The following is a 21,253-nucleotide window of genomic DNA, read 5'->3' as shown; positions in this document are numbered from 1 at the left end:
CTGTGTGCTGTATGCTTGTGAGGAATGGAATTTGTAGACGTTTTTCTCTTAGAAATTCACTATCAATATTTATTCTTCTGTTTCCCCCTTTTTATGTTTGTGTCTTTCACAGCATGCATCTCCATCCCTTTCATTTCTCCATCCCTACGTATCCACCCTCTGCCCTTGCAACTTCCCCTCCCCAAATAACATACAATAAAATTTAATAGAAAAAAAGAAGAGAGAGAGAGAGAGAGAGAGAGAGAGAGAGAGAGAGAGAGCGAGCAGGGTGTGGGTGGAGTCAGTCTTGTCATGGAAGCTGCAGTGTGACACAATGAGTCACACAGTAAAGCCTTTTATCCAAGTATCTTTACTTGGAAGTATTCATTGCAGAGAGTCATTGGTCTGGTTTGAGGCCTCTAGCTTCTGCTTACACTGTCAATGCTGGACCCTCAATGGGACTCCTCTTGGTTATCCTGCTCTTGTCCTGTGTTGTGGAGAACCTGCAACTTTGGGTCTATAGGTTCTGTCCTTTCATATACTCACCTATGGGGTGGATTCTGGGGTTGCTCAACACATAACCCTGGTTCTGGGCCTGCGTAGGTTCAGGGTTGGTCAACCCACTAGCTCTCCTTTGTCCTCAGCAAAAGGGTGAGATTACCTTCATTGTCCTGTGAAGTCATCCCTTGCTGTGTTGAGAGGGCAGTGCTAGTTCTCCTGCTTTCATGTCTTTAGGGTCGGATCTCCCACACCGCACCTTCAAGGGCCAGCTCTGCTGTGTTGTCCGCGTGTGGCACAGGGCCCACTCTCCCAGGTGCTGCAGCTGATGAGGGGCAGGCCAGCTCTCCCATCTGCTTCAGGTGTTGATGGGCAGCAGGGGGTATCTCTCCCCAACCCATTCTGCCACATAACAGATGAGTAATGGGGACAGCTCTCTCATGATCCCAACTTCAGGGTCATTGTTTATCCTAATGAAGTTGCTTTGGGGTAGTTGGTTATGTTTAAAGTGAGGATTAAAAGGTACAAACAGTAATTTTCTTTTGAAGAAAAATCACCTTTTATTATAAAATAGTTAATCAACAAAGCCAAAGTATTAAAATACAGACACAAATGAAGTGATATCATCATAACTGGTAGAATGGAAAGGCTCCCACAGAAACACAGATTTAAGAACCACCTACAGGTAAAACATACTTTTATCAGAGCTTTGAGATTTACACAAGAAGTTGTGATACTTGGTTGCATGGGGAAGGCAGATCTATGCCCTCTGGTAATGGAACCATCTGCCCACGTTCCTGCTAGAAATCTGTCCCACTGTGGACCTAAAAACAACCTTGAACTGGGAACCTTCAACCTGCCTTGCCTATTTATGGACCCAGTGACAGCTCAGACTTTACATCCATAGGTGCAAAGGTAACTCATCTTTCGTTCACACCCAAAAGGAGCCCTATTTATACCTCTACTGGCATGATATTTTCACAAGCACTGGGAAACCTCACAGAAAATCTCCTCATTCTCTAACAGAACGACAAGCAGCGCTACTTGCCTATCGGACCAAAGACAGTCCAGTCTTCACACAGATCCCATAACAACCCATGCATCCATGACCTAACAATGTCATCTGCTCCCGGATCCTGAACACAGTCCCTTCTGACCATAGACTCTTGCAGTGCATGCATCCATAGACTATAGAGGCATATCTGAGGGGTTTTTTGGTGATATTTTTTGTTTTGTTTTGATTTTTTGAGACAGGGTTTCTCTGTATAGCTTTGGTGCTTATCCTGGAACTAGCTCTTCTAGACTGGGCTGGCCTCAAACTCACAGAGATCCACCTGCCTCTGCCTCCGGAGTGCTAGGATTAAAGGTGTGTGCCACCACAACCTGGCAGCAGATCCACTTTTATGACTCGGCTTAGATATATCAACACATTCCTAGCTTTCTTACCTACAGACTCTATTAGCTAGCTAATCCATCCATAATTTACCAGCATGACTGATGAAGATCTTCTCCAGATGAAACTAACTAGAAAGAACTAGAAGTGGCTGCTTTCCAAGTTCACAGACAGCACAGTCAAGGCTCCAAGGTTCATGCATCCATGAGGCTCACTTAAAGGATCAGAGAAACTGAGATCTGTAGCCTGCTCAGCAGATAATTAACAATAATAATCTTAAAGCTTCTTAGCAATGCAGATAGGAGCACGGGTGAAGAGAACTTAAATTAGAAGTGAACAAAGGAGCAAAATGGATGGGAAAAATAAAATAACTAAACAAAGAAATAAAAATTATAAAAGGAATAAAATGGAAATTCTGGAGCTGACGAGTATGATAGAACTGGAAGATTCATCAGCCCACACAAGTAAGAGGAAGAACGAGTGAACTTGAATATGAACCATTTAAAACTGTCCAACTGCAGAAAACAAATGAGAATACAAAATAATTACCATTTGCATGTGTTTACAAAATTTTCCTAATAACTAGCTGTATTAATTCCTACTGGATCTCTTGATCCCTTTTCCCAATGTGGCACATTGAATAAGTCTCCATTTCCTGCTTTCTGTTATTAAAAAAAGAGAATGAGAGCGGGTGTTTGCAAACCAAAGGTCTGAGAAAGGACTCAGAGTCAAGAAAATCTTATGACCCACTAAGAGAGGGAGGAGAGGAAAGGAGATGCCTGGTGATGGGAAAGCACACTGGTGAAGCACATTGTGGAAAACAGTATGGATGGTCTCTAAGACCTGAGTTATCATTTGATGTAGCAACCCCACTTCTGAACATATCCTAGAAATAGGGGTCAGAATCTTAAAGAGAGATGCCCACATTCACTTTTACGGCTTGATGAGCCACTGTTGCCCAAAAGTAGAGACGATCCACAGATGCACAGATAAAAAATATGTGGTACGTGATACAAGGAGGTCTTATTTGGCCTCAATAGAAGAGGAAGCTCTGCTATCTGTAACACTATGGATGAACTTCGAGAACACTATGTTAAGTGAAATAATCCAGGCAGTAGGACAAATGCTGTGTGACGTCACCTCTTTGAGGAATTTACTCTTCTATAGGGCATGTGGAATCTGAGTGTGGAATTGCGGTTACCAGGCCTACATCAAGGGGAAAACAGAGGATGGAAAGCAATGGGTGTAAAGTTTTAGCTATGCAGAATGTGTACACTTTTGAGTCCCATTATATACCAGTCTGTAGTCAATAACAGTGGGGAGTATTTGTTAAAGGGGAGCTCTTATCCAGGTGATGGTGGCGCACACCTTTAGCCCCATCACTCGGGAGGCAGAGGCAGGCAGATCTCTGTGGGTTCGAGGCCAGCCTGGTCTATAGGAGCTAGTTCCAGGACAGTCCAAAGCTACAGAGAAACCCTGTTTTGAAAAACCACACACACACACAAAATAAAGAGGGGAGCTCTTTTATGCTGAGTGCTCTCAGCACAAGAGAAAAAATAATTTGGAGAAGGAAGCAATGGAAGGGTATTTGGAGAATAGGGTATGTCATGGTGACTTCTCAGATACATTAGGTATTTACAGCCTTTTGTATATCAATCTGCCTCAACAAAGTGGTTCAGAAGACAAGAAATAAAAATCATCCACCAAAACAAACCTTTACAAGTATTTTGCTGAATTTCTTCTAGTAATACTTTTAAAATGCATAGGTTGGTTTGTGTGCATTAGTACACATACCCACATATATTGTTTACAAAATAGGTTTGTATTTTAAAAGTATGCTTTCTCGTGGGTTGAGCAGTCTGGATTTAAGATGGTAATGTACTATTCATGTTGGTGAGGAGTTTAAAACTGGCAGGATACTTGTAGTTTGCTGTTAGGGCTGGGTTCTTTCTATTTCCCAAAAACGGCCAAGGCTGATGTGTATCTGTGAGTCAAGTGGAATGAACTCCATCTCAGCAAAGATCAGTTGCGGATTTCTTTTGTGCAGAGGTCCCTTCCCCTGTAGCCTCCATCCCTTTGAAGTCATTACAAAAAGAGTGAGTATTTTTGCCAATCTATTTTGAGTCATAGAACAAAAAGAAATATGGGGAGTATATGATGTTTCTAATATGTGTTTCATTTTCTTCTCTTTCTTGGTTTTCCAGGAAGTATTTTGGAGAGAAAATTGGGCTGTATTTTGCTTGGCTGGGGTTGTATACATCGTTCCTCATCCCATCTTCTGTCATTGGGGTGGTCGTGTTCCTTTATGGGTGTGCGACAATCGAGGAAGATATTCCCAGGTAAGTTTCTTTAGAGGCAAGGCTCCGTTCCCGTACAGTCATAGTTTGGACTTTCGCCCCACTTGAGTACATTTCACACACCACTTTCCAAAGTCCTCGCTCTCTGTCCCACATCCCTCCCCACACGTGTAACTTCCCTCCAGAGTCAGATCTGGGAGCTGCAGGGCTCGGGGAATGGTTGCAGAGCCATGCTGGTTCTCACAGTCCTCTTCCGTTCCTCTTCTATCTGCTCCCTGGGGTCATCACCTAGTATGGCAAACAAACACCACCTGGTAAAAGGAATCATGCCAGAGAAATGATTTTGCCCCTTAACTTCACAATATTTGATGGCTTCCCATAAAACACAGGTCAGAGTATGTGCAATGTCATAAAAGTCACATGTCCATGTGGTCATATCCTGTAGCCACAGAATACTATAAGAAGAGGCTGCAGGAAAGGGCCATGCTATGGTTCTGAAAGTCAGAACTCCAGGACATAACAGACCATATGGTAGGGCTCATGCAGATCCAGGACTGAATAAAAACTAGTCCTTATGGGAAAGGGAAGGTCGATGAAGAACAAAAGTACTTGCCAATTGCTGGTGACATTATATATTAACTGTGTGACTACATCCAATCTCAGTATCACTTGGGAGGCCAAGGCAGGAGGATTGCTAGGATTTTTGAGGCTGGACTTGAAGCTATATTGTGAATTTGAAGTCATCTGAGGGTACAGAGTGAGACCCCACCAGAAGCAGCAGCAGCAAAGGTTCGAAAAACAACTCACCACCAAAAACAACCTCAAACAAAGTAAAAAACGAATCTTAAAACAACAAGAACCTACATGACCAGACAGTCCACATTCCAAGCTGTAACATGAGGGCCAGTTTGTTTGTGTTTCTGCCCTGCCCAGTTCCACAACTGTTTCTGCCCTGCCCAGTTCTCCAGCTGTTCCCCAGAGAAAATCACACAGAGATCTCTGTAAATTATAAAACTGATTGGCCCATTAGGTCAGGCTACTTATTAGCTAACTCTCACATCTTGATTAACCCATTTTTTTTCTGATCTATTTTAGCCATATGGCTCAGTACCTTTTTCAGCTGGCAGATCATATCCTGCTGCTTCAGTGATCTGGGCAGGAGTGGGAGAAATCAACTTCCTACTTCCCTGAATTCTCCTGTTCTCATTGCATCATTTCTATTTCCTGTCTGGTTTTCCCTCCTATACTTCCTGCCTGGCCAATCAGCATTTATTTAAAACATGATTGACAGAATACAGACAATTATCCCACACCACTAAGCTATTTTCTAGTGTTAGGTGTTAGAGTTAAAAGTTCCCTTGGCTCAGTTTGTCTTAGCTGGAGATGGGTCACATCATGGCAGTGGTACTCAGTCAGTTCTGTAACAACACAATGCATTGTTGGGAGTAAGATGAATTGAGGACACCGGGGGACACTATGAGTGTCCACTGTAGTTGAATGTGGGAGTGAGAGATGTCATGGTGAGATTGGACTTGTTGAGGAAATGGTGTTCCCTAGTGAGAGGAACCAGCAGGCTGGTCCTGCCATGCTTGCCCTATAGAGATGAACTCACAAGGCAAGCCATAGCTAGCCCTACCAGTGTGTAGAACAAAGCTAAGTAAGTCAGGGTAGAGATAAGAGTTTGTATTTCTGGCTGGAAATGACCATGGCCTGCATAGACTGCAAAGTTGTGTCTACACAGAAGCATTGTGCCATGTATGCACACATGTACTCATATGTGCAGGATATGCACACATATAGGGTGCATTGTTATGTTCCATGGCACCTGCAACTGTGCTGTGTTCTGTCACCTATGAAGAGCAGCCCATTGGTTGCTCTTGAGTGAAGAAGAGTTAGATAACGCATTAGTTGTTTTCTCATTGTTGTGACAAAATGACCGGAAAAGGAACCTGAAGGAAGGTTTGTTGTCACTTGTGGTTTGACAGGGCACAGTGCATGATGGTGGCAGGGACACGAGGTGGCTGATCATGTTATGTCCCCAGTCTGGAAGCAGAGAGCAATGGATACCGGTGCTCACATTATCGTCTTGTGTTCTTTTTGGTCAACCCAGGGCCCAAACCTACTGAGTGTTGCTTACCCTCAGGGTGGGTCTTCCTTCTTCAGATAAATCTCTCTAAACATATCCTCACAGACATGCTCACAGATATGTCTTCTAACCATCGTAAAACCATCCAGGTTGACGATAGACTTTAACCATCACAGTAAGATAGGATACAATGAAATGAAATATTAAGGTTCTTCACAGGCAGGGAAGACAAATGCCTACTGTGCTATGTTTGCATGGAATTATGTGTTTGTATTTTCATCCTGCATTCACACACAGTTTTAAATTGTAAATCACAGTGAGGAAGCTTGCCATCAATGGACATCTGGTTGAAACTCTGGTGGCTGATTTTCAGAGTCAAGGCAAAGTGTTTGAAATCCAGAAAGAAGCAAATAATAGAAAAACGATTTCCTGTTGTTTTTGAACGAGGCCTGCTCTTGTTTCATTGTTTGTTTTTAGTGATGGTCATCAGGGTCAGGTGTTACACGAGGTGGATGCACCTGCCACTTAGCCGCATCCCTAAACCCAAAGACCTGCTCTTAGAATATAAGTGTGTGTCCGTCAGAAGTCCAGGCTCCATGGGCCCCATGAAGTCACGCATAACTGTTCCTCCTCAACAGAGGGATTTTCTCTAAGTCCTGATAGGGAATCTGGACAAACCATGCCCCTCAAGCTTTCTCTGCAATGCTTGGGTGTGATTAAACACTTTCCCTGTTTGCAGTGTATTAATTAGAGAGTCACATTAATTGTACAAATTCATGCATTTCATTGTGTCAGTTTCACACACACACACACACACACACACACACACACACACACACCCCTTGTAAGAGGTCACCCAGACTCCTGAAATAATCACACAGAAATTATATTATTTAAATCACTGTTTGGCCAGTCACTTAAGTTTATTGCTAGCTGGCTCTTATATCTTTGGTTAACCCATTTCTATTATTTTATATTTTACTATGAGGCTTGTGGCCTACCGGCAAGGTTCCAGCTGGCAGATTGCATCTTTCTCTTCTGGTGGCTCCATGGTGTCTCACTGACTCTGCTTTCTTTCTCCAGCATTCAGTTTAGTTTTCCCCACCTAAGCCATTGGCCAAAACAGCTTCTTTACTCATTAACCAATAAAAGCAACACATATACAGAAGGACCTCCCACACCACACATCCACAAGTCATGCTTTGACCATCCACTCATCCTATTCCCACCCCTTCTCTACCTGGTACACTTCCTTCTCAACTGTCCTGCACTCAGGACACCTCTCTTCTTGTTTGTTTCTGAGCAAAAGTAACTTGTGCCATACTTGCTTGTAGATGCTTGACTTTATTCCGAGGGACTGACATTTGTGTTTGCATTGATAGTTTTGTATTGCAGTTGTCACGTTTGTTATTTGATTCATAGTCAGCATTCTGAGTTAAATGTATCCTGGGTATGTTCTTGTCTGCTCCTATCTGGGATTCAACATATATCTTGTGACTTTGTGTCTGCTGCTTTCCTTAGATCTGGGAAATTTGATGTGTTTTCATTGAATTTTTTTCCCTATGTCTTTAGTTTTTATTTCAGCTCCTTGTTCTGTACTAAGGCTTCTTAGATTTGATTTCTTGATCAAATGCACACACACACACACACACACATACACACACACACAAGTGGTATAGATGGACTATATGATAGTTTAGTTCTATTTGATTTTTTGTTTGTGTGTTATGAATACTTGTTCCTTTGCATGTGTGCACATGTGCTTGTAGTGTGTGTGTGTGTGTGTGTGTGTGTGTGTGTGTGTGTGTGTGTGTGTAGGCTTGAGCCTGAAGAGTCCAGAAGGAGGCACCAGATCTCCTGGAGCTGGATTTATTGGTTTTTAGCCAACCTAAACCTGAGAGCTGGGAACTGAGCTGGGGTCTTCTGGAAGGGCAGCAAGAACTCAGACCACTGAGACACCTCTCCAGCTCCCTGAGTTGATATCTTTGTTCCCCATATGTTTTCCTTTAGTTATTACTTTTTAAAATTCACTGTTGAATTTTTGGTTTATGGAAACAGGCCTCAGTCTAGGCAGTCTTAAACTCTTCATGTAGCAGTGAATGACTGAGCTCCACGGCTTTGAATCTACACTTGAACTAGAGGAAATGAAAGCACTGGGGGACACTGGACAAAAATTACACTGAGTTCTATAATCCTTTGCGAGATACTCAGTGGCATAATTCCCTCCTCTCTGCTGCCATTTTGACTGTTCAGATCGTCTTCGTTTCCTTTTGTTTATTTTGGCGTAGGACTTGTTGACTTCAGTTTCTCAAAGAACCAGCTCTTTGTTTTATTGAACTCTCCGTGCTGTTGGTTTACTCTGTTTCCTCTCATTTCGGCTCCCATCTTCATCAATTATTTACTGCCAATAACTTGGGATTTGATTTGTTCCTTGGGATTTGAGTTTAGGACCTTGAGACTCATTATTATGCTAATTACTTAAGGTTTATCTGTTTTTATACTTTAGGTGTGCATAGCTATAAACATCTTTCTAAGTTTCGCTTCTGTAGTCTCTCAGATTCTTGGTCTTCTGGGTGGCTTTTCATTTTCATTCACTGATAGGAATTTTTTAAGTTTTCTCTGATAATCACTTCAATGACCTAATAATTGCTCAAAAGTATAATTTTCTTTTTTTATTGATTTTATTGAGCTATATATTTTTGTGTGCTCCCTTCCCTTCCCCCTCTACCCTCTCCCATGACTCCCACACTCCCAATTTACTCAGGAGAGCTGTCTTTCTCTCCTTCCTTTGTAGATCCATGTATGTCTCTTAGGGTCCTCTCAAAAGTATATTTTTCAGTCCCCATGTGTTGTTATGATCTCTGAAGTTTCTCTTGCAGCCGACTATAGTTTTAATCTACTATCATCTGCTAAGAAAACACACTATATGGGAGATTGATTCAGACATTGCTAATTTTGGTATAAAGCTGGAATTCACTATGTTCCGATTCTGAAACCTTTTGTTTCCACAGTCGTACAGTCAGTCCTAGGGAGTTGCAAAGGACTAGGGAATTTAGTGGCTTTTTATTCAGTCTCCCAGCGCTCATGTTTGCTACATCTCTACTGCAGCTTCAAAGCCAGGAAAGGCAAACAATCATGGGGAAAGGTAGCTTCTTTTATTCCTCAGTGTTTGAGAGAAGAGATTTGAGCAGTAATACTTCTCCATGGTCATACCTAGAGAATGTTGCTCCGAAGAGATCAGTCTCTTTTGCTTAGTACTTACATAGTGGGGAAGACTGAAACATTCAAAAACCAGCTGATTAATTTAAACCATATTGGGAAAGGAAGTGCACCACTTCAGCTCTGAGGCCTTCAGATCAGATGTTGTGTCTGGATTTCCTGGAAACCCGCCTCCCTGAGCCTCCCGGCTTTGTGCTAGCTGCTCTTGTATCCCTAACTGTGTTCATTCATCCACTCTTAAGGACCTCATCTGCTTTAGGGTCTTCATTCAACTGGTCGGCAGGCCATTTGCTAACCCTCCTAGCTTTTCTAGAAGGAAATGATATATTGGAGAAATAACCATTCGATTTATAGCCATAATCACGTCTCACTAGAAATCTGGATATTTTTTATGAAGCTGGTGCATAAATCCGAAATGATTCCCATCTTGAGTGGGCTTCCTCATCTTTCAGCTTGTCTACCAACAGCCTGTTTCGGGATGTGCAGTCCCTTTAATGCCACTCCAGGACTCAGTTTCTCTCAAATTCTCTTAAATTGCTTGTATCAAACCCCACAACACATATCAAGAATTCTGACTTCAAATTCAAACGATTCGAGATGAATCCACACTACTGTTTTGTACAAATAATTGACAGATGCCTGCATTTGAGTTTTTAAAAGTCGTCATTAACACAGTGTCTGGCATGTACTTAAGGTGCTTTGCTCTTCATTGGTTGATAATCTTAGTAAGCTTTCTTCCCTGACCTTCTGGTATCTCTGATATTTAGTTAAAATTAGATTAAGTGAGATTGTACTTTCCAGGCATGTAAGAATGCAAAACAAGACAAGTCGCAGTTTCAGATGCACACGCATGAAGGGCAGTGTGAGGGACCCTGCTCTCCGATGTGGCTGCAAAGCAGAGCTCTCCTCTTGAATTGACACGGACAAATTATTTTCTGTGTAAATCTAGTTCCTTCTCTGAAACTTGCAGCATTTTCTAACTGTGTAGTGACGGCTTGTGTGACTCAGAAGGTTGAAATTAGCTTTATTTTCTGGTTTCATAAGATTATAAAGTGGGACCAGCACTGGCTATATTGCTAAGACATCAGCACTTAATAATTTTTCTGTGAGCAAGTTATGCTTATTGGCCCTTGCCAATGGAGAGCTCAGCCGCGAGCGAATGGGGAAAGCATATTTCTCCTTAGAGACCTGGGCTTTCCACACTCTTACACAGAAGGCTTTTCCCTGCCGGGGACTTAACCCATTAAAGACAGAAGCTGGGGAGCTGGAGGGATGGCTCAGAGGTTAAGAGCACTGACTGCTCTTCCAGAGAACTGGGGTTCAATGCCTAGCACCCACGTGGCAGCTCTCCACTGTCTATAATTCTAGTTCCCAGTTTCTGGCACTCTCACACAAGTATACACGTAGGTGAAACACCCATGCACGTAAAATAAAAGTAAATAAATTACTTTTTAAAAAGAAGCTGGGACTTACAGAGAGTGACAGTCCGCAGTAAGTCTCCCGCTCTCCAACTGCCCTGTGAAGGGGAAGTTGACACAGGCATTCTTGGCTCCCGGGGTTCTTGAAAGCCCTCACTTTACTACAGGCTAAGGGAGCTTGTAGGGGACAGCGGCCCCCCTCTAACAAACCATGTTGTCCAACAACTCCTACTGCCTCTTTCTGTAGTGGACACAGCTTTGGGGGGCCTCTTTAGCATTGCAACTCCATCCTTTCTCCCTGAACCCTAGGCCTAACTATTCATCAATGTCCATGAACAGAATACTACACACAAGAGCAATGAGTTCATTTTTCCTACCAGCATTTGGTAATGGGGGAATATTAAGGAAGTCATCCAGGGCTGGTAATTCTTTGATTCTCATTGGTAAGTGTACACATGAGCCTTAACTTATTGGATCCAGCATTACTTAATGAATTGTGAATGTATTCATTACTCTATTAAACAGAATTATATTTATAATGGGTAAGCACACAGGCCATTAAAGTCATTTGGCGCATGCTTCCTTCTCTCAGTATAGGAGAATGTAGTCTTTGGAAGAATTTACCTTCCTTTTTATTCTTCCTAATCCTGTTTCATGGTTGTCATAATTCTTAGTAGGTTGAAGTTTTTAGTCTCCGTCACACAAATGGCTTACAGGTGCTGATGGTGCACAAGTTCTTCTTGTACAGTTCTGGCATTCCTTCTTCCAGAGCAAAGGTTTTCAACCTGAGGGTTGCGACCCCTTCCAGGGGAGTCACCTATCGGATATTTACATGACAATTCATAACAGTAGCAAAATCACAGCTGTGGAGTAGCGATGAGACAATCTATGGTTGGGTCGTCACAACAGGAAGGACTGTATTAGAGGGTCGCTGCGTTAGGAAGGCTCAGAACCACTGCCTTAGAGGCTAAAGCTTGTGCTGGTCCTGCCATGCGCTCTTGTTTGCTTCTGCTTGGGACCAGGTCACACATTTGCGATCACACGTTTGTGAGGCAGCCTGGTCGGGCGAAAGAAAACTCCCGTACTTGAAGAACGACTGAAACCCAACCTCAGTGTGGTGCTTTATCCACAGCTGGGCATGTCTCCCATCAACCATACAGACGCAGCACATCCTGAAGAGGCGTCTCAGGCATCATTCAGTGCACATACCTCGGAGATGACCATTAGCATTCTGGGAAGTGTGTACGATAGAGAGCTACCCACCTCAGGAGATGGCTCATTCGTTCTTTGTTACCATTCGAGAAGAGTAAACACAGCCCTAACCCACCCACCCTGTCTCTGCAGCAAAGAGATGTGTGACCACCAGAATGCCTTTACCATGTGCCCCCTGTGTGACAAGTCCTGCGACTACTGGAACCTGAGCTCAGCCTGTGGGACTGCGCGAGCCAGCCATCTGTTTGACAATCCCGCCACCGTCTTCTTCTCCATCTTCATGGCTCTGTGGGGTAAGTTGTCCTCACAGCGTCTGCTCAACAGACAGGTGCAGTGGCCAGGGCATGAAGGACATCGCCTTTGATTTATTTACCTCCGTGTATTTTCTTCATATGCGGAGAAGTATTTGAAGCACAGCACCCTTTCCTCCTTTGGCAATATACGAGAAAAGAAACATGAATATCCTTTATGGTTCACTGTGTGTTCTCTTAGAGGAGTAATGTTGACTCCATACTGGCCTCAAGTATGACTGACAAGGAACTTGAATATGTGCATGTTCTAAAACCCGCTGGCGACCCATAAGGTACCCGGCACAATTCCTTAGCCATATGAAGTCATGGAGACAGAATGCTGGTGTGCTGCCATGGTGGGGTACAGCGGGTATTAAGATGGTCCCCTGACTTTCAGGCTCCATGCTAGTTACTGCACCCCTAGAGTGCGGACTGTGGAGGTTTTATTTCAAGTAAAAGTGGTGCTCATGATATTCTCACCAAAGGTATTTGTGAAAGAAAGAGCAAGCAACCCTTTCATTTCCTTCCTGCAGTCTCCCTGGAGCACCAACATAGTTAACTCACTCTGCATCATACTCACCTGAACACATACATACACATGCGCACACACACTGTTCTCATACACACATGATGTTCTTACACACACGTTGTTCTTACATGTGCACGCACACACGCAGTGTTCTTACACATGCAGTATTCTTACACATACGTGTACACACATAAATATACTTACACACACATGCATGCACACGGTATTCTTACATTCTTATACATGTACATGCACACACACAGTGTTCTTGCACACACCACACACACTGTTGTTACACACATACACACGCACACAAACGGTATTCTTACAAACTGGGATACCCTCCCCATGGTAACTGAACAATTCTGAATGACATAACCGGGTACATTTATCAAGAGCCCAGGTCAACATGTTTCAGTCCATGTTATTACCACCTGGTTTATGCTCATTGGTGAAAGTGCAGGGCCTCCCCCGCCTACTGGTTCGCTGTCCTGCTGCCCAGCCCATTTGATTTGTCCCCACGTCTGCAAGGGTTGGAGGGCCTATCACAGAGTACCCCGAGTCACGGGTTCCTGAAAGATAAGGAAAGGAGGAGGATGAGGACAACGAGGAGGCACAGAGAGAGGAGGAAGAGGAGGAAGAGGAGGAATAGGAGGAAGAGGAGAAGGAGTGGTTGTCCAGGGAAGTGGATCACAGATTTCTAGCATCCTCAGTGGGAATCTCTTCTTGGGCAAGACAAAGCTGAGCTGGGAAGACTCTGCCTTGCTAGGTCTCCACCAGACGCCTCCAGAGGGAGCTCTAGTTTTTAGTCTCAGGGGACTCCCAGCAGCACCTGGGCAGCCCTTTAAGATAGGAGCACACAGGAAGAGATGGAACCTGTGGCTTGTCAGTCAGCAGAAGGAAGTGAAGGGCAGCAGCGTGCCGCCTGGGCAGACACAGGCACCAGTGTCTCCCAGCAAGCACAGCATGTGTAAGTACCCTGAGGTCCCCTCCAGCCAAGTAGGAACTCAGACTACGGACTCCACTTTGGATTTGGTACAAAGCAAGTTCTTATTCATTTGTCCTGTTGACACTGCCAGCATGGAGTAGCCATCCCTTTAAAACCCGGGCCCATGGTCCCCCATGAACTTTCCTGAGACTCACTGCTCCCGGCAGCAAATTTTAGTCTCGGGCCCTAACCACTGCCCCTGGTCTGCACTCAATAGCTTCAGTAAACAGTCTCAGTAATTGACTACTGCCCCCATCTCCGGAAAGGACATCGAGGTGGGACTATATCTTGGTTTAGGGCAGGGCTTTTTTTTTTTTTTATAGCAGTCTTGCTGTGTTTTATGTGATTATGTATTTAGGTGTAGCAGCCAAAAGCCCTAGGCATGATTGCCTACAAATTACAATTAAAAATTACAGTAATGCCTCTCATTACCATGATTATTATGATTAGTGGCGCAGTGTCGGGTGGCCCAGGCATGCCAGGAACGGGCTGGAAGGAAGCAGTTCTGAGCAGAAAGAGAGAGAGAGAGTCAGGTCAGGTGACAGCGAGGCGAGGGTTTGAAGATGCCTGCACCGTGAATCTGTGACTCTGCAGAGCCCAGCCTGTCAGAATATCTGCCCAGACTCCTGCAGATGTAGCCTTAGTCTGTAGTGGGAGGTGAAGTTCTATCTGCAGGAACAAAGAGCTGAGGCTCACAGCTCCGAGCAGAGGCAGAGAAAGCTCTGTTCGGGCTTTGGCAGACTTCAAAACATCTTGGTTCTGTTCCTTGTCAGTTGTGGGTCCCAAAGCCAGTGAATGAAGACCTGGCTTGGCCCACAGTTATTAAATGCTCCCTGAAGTCAATGCTCTTAGCCAGGGCGGTGCCTGGTTGCTTTGGGCTTGGTGCTTGAGCTGTGTCCTCACCTACAGTCTGGGTGAAATAATACTCCCTGTAGGATTCCTGCAAAGAAGGGTGAGACTGTGGAAAGCAGACAGCTTAGTTCCCAGCATCGATGTTGTGCTTGGGAAATGAGTCGAGTGTGATGGCACCCTTCCTTTTCCCTCACCCCCGTGACACCTCTGCTCATTGCTCCCTGGCTTCTCTTCTGCACACTCACAGCCTGCCTTCCCTTCCCTTTTCCACGGAGAGGCAAGTGGATCAGTACTCCGAGTCCTGCCCTGTGTATGTCCTCTTCATACAGGAAGGGTGACAGGACAGTGTCCCCAGGGCAATACTAGTCTCAGGAGGTAAGGTGCACTCACAGGAACAAAAGCTTCAAGTTCAAGGGAGAAGACTACAGATCATGGCCGCATGATATAGCGCAAGTCAATATAGGGTAGCTTTGAGTGACTGCATGTTCAGCTAACACAGGAGTCTGCTCAGTCCTGGGATGTGCCTGAGTTAAACACAGATAGTCGGGATCTCAGCGAGAGTTTTCAGCCCTATTATGGCACCATAGATCTCAAATGGCATCCAGAAATTCAGCATGGTGTGCAGTGAGGGCAGTCTGGCTGACATCAGGGACAGTACAAAACTCAAGGGATGATTCTGGGAAGTGTGGTATCCCTTCCTTTCCAGATGCCGTGACCATGAAGAAAATAGGATTACGGAGGCAGAGTGATGTGGACGGGGTCAGGATGGGATGACAGAGAAGCCTGGAGGGTGAGGTGGGAGGTGGGGATAATTTACACAGTTGTCGATGGAGGGGAGTGTAAGATAAGGAGGGCAGCAGTGCAGGCGTGAGGCACGTTGGCAAATGATGGAAAGGTCCAGATAGGTCTAGGTCGGACACACACATCTTAGCAGCCAGAGAGAGCTGAGAGCTTAAAGACCCATGAATCCAGTCAGGGGAGTTCATTTTCCCTCTGCCTACCCCATTTTCATTTTCACGGCCAGAATCCATCGTTAGAATCCAACTCTGATGCCCTCCCCAGCAGCCAGCATTCATTCCTTTCTGGATGCCCATAGTGGCATTTTGTTTTTGGCCAGTGTTGTGCCAAAGGCCATGGTTGCTCTGTGCCTTGTATGACAAACAGAAAATCCAACTAACCTAGACTGCAATGCCCAAAGGGTTCTGTTCACTGCTGATGTTTTAGTATGGATTGGTTATTTCTGGAAAATTAAAAGTTGACCAGTGCTTGCTCAAAACACAAGAGATTTATTGTAATAAAGCAGGAGCGAGGCATATGTAAGGGGGTGGGGAGAAGCGAGAATAATGGCTAAGTTTCAGGCAGAGACAATCTGCACAGGCAAGATGAGGTGTATTAAAGAGACTATGGAGCCCTGTGTAAGTCAGCTTCCCATTCAACCTCAAGGGCAAGGCATTTGTTTGCCCTTGTGGTTTCTGAGGTTTGAGTCCACAGTTGGCTGGCTCCATCACTTTGGACCTGAAGGAAAGAAAAATGTCATGGTCTTGTCTTGAGATGACCATAAAGCAAAGAGAAAGAGGAGGAGGAGGGATCTGGGGATAAAATATTGTCCCTCTGAGTATACCCAATGGATCCATTTCCTCCAATGAGAGCCCATCTCCTAAGTTTCTATCACCTATCAATAGTCCTTAACATCATGACTCTATCAATGTACTCACTCATTGATGAGCTCTGAGTCCCTATGATCCAATCACCTCCTCAAAGCCCACCAATGGGAAACCTAGTTTTTAGCACGTAGCTTTTGGGTGATAGTTTAGATCCAAACTGTAATTCTACTTCAGTTTTATTTTTCTTATCCTCCAAAATTTTTCTCATTTTTTGACATCAGTGTCCTTTTTCTCCAGAATCTAGAAGTGAGGAAAAGTTCATGTGTCCTTTAAATACAAGTCATATGTGGTGTAATAATGTGACCATCGATAAACAACCACGCATCCAAAATGGCCACTTAGTACTGTATTACTAATGATCTTTTAACTGTCTACATAGGTAAATGTGATGACAAGATCACCAGTTGATACATTTCTCAGAATGGTTCCCCTTCGTAAGTGGCAGGTGACCGTGTATCTGTAGGCACTCAGGGATGTGGAGTGTTTTGAGTAACTCCAGGCGGAAAGTCACAGGGCTCAAAGCTATAATGAGAGCTCCTGAATTGGAATTCCGTACGTGTGTGTCCCACCTGCACTGGTAAGCCCAAAGACTACCCAGAATCCACTCCTCATAAATAATTAAATGTTTTCCTTCTTTTTAAGCTACCATGTTTCTGGAAAACTGGAAGAGACTACAGATGCGGCTGGGCTACTTTTGGGACCTGACTGGGATAGAAGAGGAAGAAGTGAGTCCCCTGCGCACTACCCTGGGCCCTTGCTTTTCTTTGATCTAGAAATAGACACTCTGAAGCAGAGAGTCTCTGAAAGTTTTCCGTCTCATCCGCTGTCACTGGCTGGGGCTCTCACGGTTTGTTGGCTATGCCATGGTTTATCAGCACTAAGGCGGGTTCAGGTGTTTCCTTTGGGGGTTCAGATTCTTCCTTTGAGTTGTTAGCACATAGAGTTTGGAGACGAGAAGAGAGCCAAGTAGCTTCCTTTGGGAGAAGAGATGGCACAAGATTCACAAAGAAGTGGTCGTAAGTAGTCTTGAGACCAAGAAACCAGAGAGAAATGAATCATTGGTTTAGAGCTGGGACATACAAGGATGCCTGTGAGCCTATAGAACACCAATGTGGGGAGGCATGGGAGCTATAGGTGAAGACTGCTGGGACAATTGACAAAGACAACTCCATTAGGCCACTTTGATAGGATTCAGTAGACTGGGAATTGAGAGAATGAGCGGAGGCAAAGGGCAGATTCTTTCAGAGTCTAATTCCCGGCAGGGAGGAGGGACAGATGACGTTTAAGGTATGTAAAAAAAAAAAAAAAAAGGTAAGCCTTCCTTTTTAGTTCCTTTGAGAATTAGTGCATTAGCCATGGCTCTGGTAACCTGAGGAAAAAAATCATAACCTTTATAATTTATCAGGATTACTAACACTGGATGTTACTCATGGGCTAAATTGGGTATCAGATAGGAACTCTGGTACTGTGGCTGCTTTGGATGACTGTTGTTGAAGGCTGCTCAATCATTCCTTGCCACCCAGACTCAGAATAACCACACAAAACTGTATTAATTAAATCACCGTTTGGCCTATTAGATCTAGCTTCTTATTGACTAGCTCTTATATCTTAAGTTAACCCATTTCTAGTATTTTATATTTTATCACAAGTATTGGGGCCTTCTGGCAAAGTTCCTGCTGGTGGCTCACATCTTTTTCCTCTGGTGGCTACATGGCATCTTCCTGACTCTGCCTTCTTTCTCTCAGCATTCAGTTTAGTGCCCCCCCCCAACAGCCTAGCTCTTTTCTACCCTATCACAGGCCAAAGTAGTGATTTAATTCATTAACCAATAAAAGCAACACATATATAGAAAGACTCCCCACACCAGATGACAGTGAGGGACTATATCTGGAAGGTCCAGGGACCATTCCACTGTCCGAGTACTAACATGCAAGGCAAGTCACACGTGTTATTGTGGCTGAAGAGGAATTCTTCTCCTGACTGCCCTATGGTGACTAATAGGCTTGTAGTGTGCTCTTATTGTATGTTCCTGATACTGTAAGAGAACACAGTGAAGTTTCCAATTTAGTCTTGTTTTCAAACCCATGTTGCCCCCATGTCTGTAGTATGTTATCATTTCATATCGTTAATGCTATAATTAGTCAACACACCTTTGAACAGATGGCCTGAACAGTGGCAGGCACTGTATGGCAGCTCGTGGACTGAAATCTACCCATCCGGGGCACAGTTAGCTAAGTTCTCTAAGGGGAGAGGTATACTAATGTAGCCTTTCCCTGCCTGAAATGGGCTGAGGAGATGCCTTAGTACTTAAGGGCACTGGCTACTCTTCCTGAGGATTCCCATCATCTATATCGTAGCTCATAGCCATCAGTAATTCAAGTTCTAGGGGATCTGAAGCTTTCTTCTGGCCTCCATGGGCACCAAGCATGGAAGTGGTACATAGATGTACACACAGGCAAAACAACCATACACATACATGCACATACACACACAGTAAAAAAGAAAATTTAAAATAACAAAGGTTTCCAATAGGTTGTACCCTATTTTACTGCATTCCATGAGCTGATGTAAGTAAACGAACCCACCTTATTCCAATCTTCCCTGCTAAGCCCTACATTTGGAACCAGTCCTATCATTGGCTCTGCAGCAATGATAGACTGTGTATGGATTGTGTCCTAGAGAGTCAAATGAGCTGGGAGATTAGTTGCTATCAAAGCAACTGTATTTCTTAGAGAGAATGACAGACATGGTGTTCTTCACAGAACTGTAGAAGTTAGCCTGACTCTGGGAGGTCTAGCTGGAACATATTGATCCTATTTGTCCTACTTGATGTCAAAGCATAGACAGGGAATAGGAGAGGGGGGGAAAGAAAAAGGGATGAAGGGAAATGTGGCTGGGTATTGGGAGGTAGGTGTAGGCACCTCTCACATTCCTAATGCCACAAACTGAGATGTCTCCAAAGGCAGGGGAAAGAAACACCCTTCCACACAAGCCTATGTGAGGCAGAAAGAAGCTGATTCTCTGTTAGAGAGGACATGCAGACACGTTCCCACACAGAAAAGCCTTGGTGATGACTCAGTGTCCTTGGATCCTGGAAGGAGTGGGATTAGAATCCACTGGCTGTTCTATAGCTGAGTCTCCTGTTCTGATTAATGCAATGAGCCAGGGCAACTTTCTGAGATGTGCACAAGTGAGGAACTTCGGTGCAGGTTGAATGAGACCCAGGCAAGGTTGGGTTTGCCTGTGGGGTAGGAAAACGGTCCTAGTGGGGTTTCTGTGTGGAGGTTCTGTGCCTCTCACGTGCTGGTTGGGGCCAGTGTGAGAGGAAGGGAAGTCAGGCTCAGCTTTGCCTTCAACACATTCTTGTTCTGGTCTCAGATTGGAGTGCACCTAACGTTCCATTTTGTTTTGAATGTAGGCCTTAGTCATGTACTATTTTCCAAGCTTAAGTGTTGAATATGGATCTTAGTCCTTGAGCCCCCAAAGGGTTGCATTCAAAAGGGTGCTGCTTGGTCTGAAAATAATTAGAACAGAGGGGAGAACATGACAGAGAAATTTATTCTGACTAAGACATGGGTAGAAGCAAAAAGTTCTTTCTAGTGGCTGGCCACCACATGGCAAATGTGGGGGCAGGATTAGCTTTTCTGGTCTCAGTGCCCTCAGGTTAGGTTCACCTGAAACCCTGCCCATAGGGTCAGCTCTATCTAGTGTGCTGCTCAGGTGAGGTCTAGGGTCAACTTTCCTGAGTGTAAGGGGAGGATGGAGGAAGTCAACTATCCTCTGAGGGCCAGGGCCAGCTCTCTGAGGATCAATGAAGTGAAAATATGGTTTTAAGGGATGGGGATGTAGCTCAGTAGCAGAGGGTTTGCTTGGTACATCCAGGTCCTAGGCTCCCATTACTTGTATCAAAACACTAAATCTTATAAAAAACAAAAAACAAAAAACAAAAAACAAAAAACAGGAGTTTGAAAATTTGCTTAATTTTAATAGACAAAATAGACAAAATGAGGAATTAGGGACACCCCTAAGAAGGAATCAGCAATCTGACCCTCATTTGGGAAGCTAGGGGTTTAGAGCAGTCATAGCAAGATGCCTTGGATCTGATGACTGGAGGAGCCAGGGAGGGCCAAAGGAACCAGTACCATCTGGTGGCCAGATCAGGGTTGGCACTGATTGTTATCTGTGTCTCCTGGGAAGGAGTGGAACACAGTCAGACAAGGAGTGTGTGTGACTGGCATAGGAATCCTAGGGTTTATATAAGTCACTGCGTACTGAGGTGTATTTAACCTACTTTCCAGTGAGTGACAGAAGGGATAGGGTTAGCTGAGGGTTGGGAAGAGGAAGGGAAGTATCCTAGAAGGCCAGCAATGTTTCCCTCAGGATCAGGGATTTTTTTTTCAACGTGTTTTTTCCCCCCTGTGGTCTTCTCCAGCAAACACGCACCTTCTTGGGGGGCAGGATGGAGCTGGTGCACACACAGCCCACAGCCCACTGGCCTTCGGTGCCTCCTACATGGGGTGTTCGCAATCTGTAGGAGTGGAATAAACAGGCTACTACAGTGTGGCTTATAAACTGGATTACAAACAGACAAAGAACAGAGCTTGCTTTCTTCAGAGGGTCAGGAGGTGGGTGAGCCACCAATTCCTAGGGTCAGCCTATAGGACCAGTGCAGGTCTTTATGGACTGGCTGAAGGATTCCTTTGCGTCCAGTGTCCTGTCTTTCTGTCCTGATTGACCTCGGATCATCCGAATCTGTCCTGAAGCCTTCCTTCAGGGCAGCTCCTGAGGAGGCTTCCAGATGGAAACAGCTTCTGGAGAGATTGCGGAT

The 21,253-nt window shown here is 44.5% G+C and overlaps 1 protein-coding gene across 1 annotated transcript in view; it reads left to right on the top strand.

The window, feature by feature from the left end:
• Ano2 (anoctamin 2) overlaps positions 1-21,253 on the top strand; it is a 353,748-nt gene that overhangs the window by 176,777 nt on the left and 155,718 nt on the right. The window contains exons 11-13 of the mRNA XM_048444098.3: positions 4,075-4,209; positions 12,235-12,395; positions 17,068-17,150. Coding sequence (XP_048300055.2) covers positions 4,075-4,209; positions 12,235-12,395; positions 17,068-17,150 — 379 coding nt within the window. The remainder of the gene's footprint in view (positions 1-4,074; positions 4,210-12,234; positions 12,396-17,067; positions 17,151-21,253) is intronic.

This window comes from Myodes glareolus, chromosome 3 (genome assembly GCF_982192425.1).
Source record: "Myodes glareolus chromosome 3, mMyoGla1.1, whole genome shotgun sequence".
NCBI classification, from domain to species: domain Eukaryota; kingdom Metazoa; phylum Chordata; class Mammalia; order Rodentia; family Cricetidae; genus Myodes; species Myodes glareolus.
Note: the sequence above shows the minus strand (reverse complement) of the source record. Positions and strands in the feature narration are given on the sequence as shown.